At 41.2% G+C, this 3,818-nt stretch overlaps 1 protein-coding gene across 3 annotated transcripts in view; it reads right to left on the bottom strand.

Annotated features, from left to right (window-relative positions):
- Positions 1-3,001: 3,001 nt before the first annotated feature.
- Positions 3,002-3,818, bottom strand: part of LOC107722309 (NAD-dependent protein deacylase sirtuin-5, mitochondrial) — a 7,846-nt gene continuing 7,029 nt past the window's right edge. For 2 of the 3 annotated variants that reach the window (XM_016530609.1, XM_016530611.1), the window contains exon 9: positions 3,002-3,509. In XM_016530609.1, the coding sequence (XP_016386095.1) occupies positions 3,437-3,509 (73 nt within the window). In that variant the 3' untranslated portion in view covers positions 3,002-3,436. The remainder of the gene's footprint in view (positions 3,510-3,818) is intronic. The other variant, XM_016530610.1, reaches the window with a different exon arrangement.

Below are 3,818 nucleotides of genomic sequence, written 5' to 3'. Positions count from 1 at the left end.
TCAATGATGAACTGTCTTTAACTGAAAAATTGTCATACTATTGTCATTTTGCATTATTGACACACTATTTTCCTAATTAATGCTGTTCAGTTGCTTTGACACAATCTGTATTGTTAAAAGCGCTATATAAATAAAGGTGACTTGACTTGACTTGACTCCTCTGAACAGCTGAGGATTAGTGATTCCCTAGAGAGCTTCAGCTTGAACGCCCGTACGGCAGAAACCACAGCAGTCCTGATGGACGGGTCAGCATTCACATATGACAGATGTGTATAGCTAAATAATACTTCACGCCAAAATGAAATTCCTGTCATCATTTATTCATTCCAAACCCTTTGCTTTGTTCTTCTGTGGAAGGTAACATGAAAGGATCTAAAGAATCTTCACAGCTCTTTTCCATGATGTGACCGTTCGGTGACTGCTGACCTCCAGCAAGGACAAACATAGAGTATTTGCAGCACATGTATTGCCAAACTGATAAAGGTGTTGTCTTAACTCGCTGGTGTTTTTTTTCTTTCTATTTGCCTGTGTTTTTCATTTGCAGCACATTGAGCTCTCTATGCCACCATACAAAGACGACGAATAAAGTTCCAAAACACAAAGTTTAATAATAATCTTCCACAAAACAGGCAGTAGCAAAACACACTTAACATAATGGTGACCGGACAAACTAAAAGGAACACAGATGAACTTATATACATGAGATAATGAGGAGTGCACAGCTGAACCAAACTAGCCATCGTAACCATGGTAACTAAAGAGTGGTGGCAAATTCAAACTAAGGAACAGGAAACTAGTGAATACAATTTGACATTTGGGGGACGGCTGATGGAGCTGAGCGCCATCGCTGGTGCTGGAGACCCAGGCGATGCAGTGGCGATGAATGTCTGAGGCAGAACCAGAGTACCCGAGGACAGCAGACAGCCCGTAAGTTGGTAGCAGAAGTAGAGTGACGACTGACCAAAGGAGAGCCGGTGGGACAAGGGAACCCAGTGAAACCGCAAGGCCGAGGATCTTTGGAGGAGCCGAAGGTGGGAGGAGTCAAGGCAGAACCGACAGATAAGATAGGCCGAGATGGAGCAAAGTGAACAGAGGTTGAAGGTCACGCTTCTGGTGGTTGCACGACCTGAGGCTTGACGTCATGGCAGGACATCCCCAGAGACGGCGAAGGGCTTCAAGCTTCCAGCAGCTGTGGGGCAATATGAATCTTGACAGGATAACAGTACAGTCCATGCAGGTCAATGAAATGGTTAAATCACAGTCCATATCATTCTCAGTGCTGTCCTTAAATCATCTAAACCAACAACCTGTATGTTAGACCCTATTCCATCTAAGCTCCTAAAAGAGGTGCTTCCAGAAGTCATAGATCCTCTTCTGACTATTATTAATTCATCATTGTCATTAGGATATGTCCCAAAAACCTTCAAATGGGCTGTTATTAAGCCTCTCATTAAAAAAACACAACTTGATCCTAGAGAATTAATTACAGACCGATCTCAAATCTCCCTAAAATATATCCATTCATTTCATTGAAATAGATGTATAAAAGTTGATTTTGACCGCCAGATGAGCAGAGGGTTAATGAGCAAAAGCCAGTTCCTCATCCTGCAGCAGCTTTCAAGTTGGCAACTCATATTGATTATGATAAATGATCATTAGAGCACATTATTGTTTCACAGCAGGTCACGTGTGTTCAGTGGCTGATTTCAGTCTCAGTCAGTGATTCAGTGGAAACTAGAGGCTGCTGTGACTGTCAGCTTGTGTGGGATGATCAGAGACACAAAAATACACTCCACTGTCTTCTGTGGCACAGATACAAACAGAGATGAGGGCTGAGTGTGTGTGTGTGTGTGTGTGTGTGTGTGTGTGTGTGTGTGTGTGTGTGTGAGTGTGTGTGTGAAATCAGCCAGTGCTGCAGTGAATCATTGAGATACAGGCGGATTAATGGTTGCTATAAATAGCAGCATCTACAGAAGCTCTACTCTGACAGTAAAGCCCCTTTGACAGACGTGAGGCGCTCAGATCTGAGCCTCATTTACAGCATCGGTGCAAAGAAACACACTGAACCCCAAAAACAAGAGAAAACAACATGTCTGCAGGACATCAGGACATCATTTCAGCTGTCATTAAAATCATCCCGTCCATGCACTGTTTGCTTATTTAAAACAGCATCAGTTTAAATCAATAAAAATAAAAAAATAAAGTGACGAGAGAAAAGCATTTGAGACACTTTGTGTGAATGACATTTACAAAAGTGACTAAAGTCAACAGATCATTCATGGTGATTTCACATGAAAACACATGTATGATGAACAAAAACTAAAACAAGATGAACACATTATTGATTGAGACACATGGGATATATGTACTTTTATAAATTCATGTGTCTCGCTGGAGAACTATTTAAAAGTTTGGGGTTGGTCATGTTTTTCATTGTTTTTGAAAGCAGTCTCTTCTGCTCACCAATTAATGCTGCATTTATTTGATCAAAACTACAGTAAAAAAAATAGTGGGCAACACTTTAGATTAGGAAAACATTTTCACTGTTAACTAAGAGTTTTCCCTCAGTAAACTCCTGATTACTGATAGTAAGTTGTAATAATGTTTATATGGTCATGCAGAATAAGCCATTGATATGTGCTTTATAAGTACTAATAAACAGCCAATATGTTAGTAATATGTATGCTAATAAGCAAATAGTTTACAGTGAACAGGGTTCCATATTCTGAAGTGTTACAAATAGAGAAATATTATTGCGATTTAAAACAGCTGTTTTCTATGTGAATATCTGTTAAACTGTAATTTATTTCTGTGATCAAAGCTGTATTTTCAGCATCATTACTCCAGTCTTCAGTGTCACATGATCTTCAGAAATCATTCTAATATGCTGCTTTGTATATGAAAAATGTTAATGAGAATGAAAGCGGTTCTATATATTTTATAAATGTGCAGGAGGAGCCACAGATACAACACTGACGGAACATTATGAATCCAGACAGTCTGTGAGAAACGCTTTTATTCATTAGTATTTAATGATGAAACTGATGGACTGATATGAAGGCAAACACTGCTGGAGGTCACTGCTGGCTCTCTAGCGGCGCGTCAGAGGAAAGATGATGCACACGGCAGGCACTTCTCTTTGTAAACTGGGATATCTTGTTGCTTTATCCAACACTAATCAAGCAGATGAGCTGAAGAAACAGCACTGGCAGTGATTTATGTATGGAACTCTTTGAGAAAGTTAAGGCACACGGAAAACTGTCAACAGCACAAATATACACTCCAGCAACATCAGCGTCTGTGTGATTATACTTTGGCCCATTTCCATTTTATATACAGCAATTCATATTTCAAAAGCAGAGGAATGAATCTGTTCTACTATTGTATGCACTGTTTTAATTCAGGTTCAGCTGCAGTTGATCCAGGGCTCTGAGCGTCAGATGATTTCAGACTCGTGTCGGGCCAGAGCCGCAGGAAGAGTCTCTGCACAGCGGCCCGGGAAATGAAACCTGGAACCAGACAGTACAGACAGAATGACCATCACATTCTACAAACACACGATCACACGAGAACAGAGCACATCCATCAGTCTGATTATTACACGCGTGTCTGTGTGAGTGTGTGTGTGTGCGTGTCTGTGCGAGTGTGTGTGTCTGTGCGTGTCTGTGTCTGTGTGCATGTCTGTGCGTGTGTGAGTGAGTGTGTGTTTGCGTGTGTGTGTTTGTGTGTGCGTGGGTGTGTTTGCGCGTGTGTGTGTGTGTCTGTGTGAGCGTGTGTGTGTGAGTGTGTGTGTGTGTGTGTGTGTATGAGTGAGTGTG

Source organism: Sinocyclocheilus rhinocerous, unplaced genomic scaffold, assembly GCF_001515625.1.
Source record: "Sinocyclocheilus rhinocerous isolate Xijiao unplaced genomic scaffold, SAMN03320098_v1.1 scaffold4319, whole genome shotgun sequence".
NCBI classification, from domain to species: Eukaryota; Metazoa; Chordata; class Actinopteri; order Cypriniformes; family Cyprinidae; genus Sinocyclocheilus; species Sinocyclocheilus rhinocerous.
The sequence above is the reverse complement of the archived record's forward strand: the minus strand, read 5'-3'. Positions and strand labels throughout refer to the sequence as shown.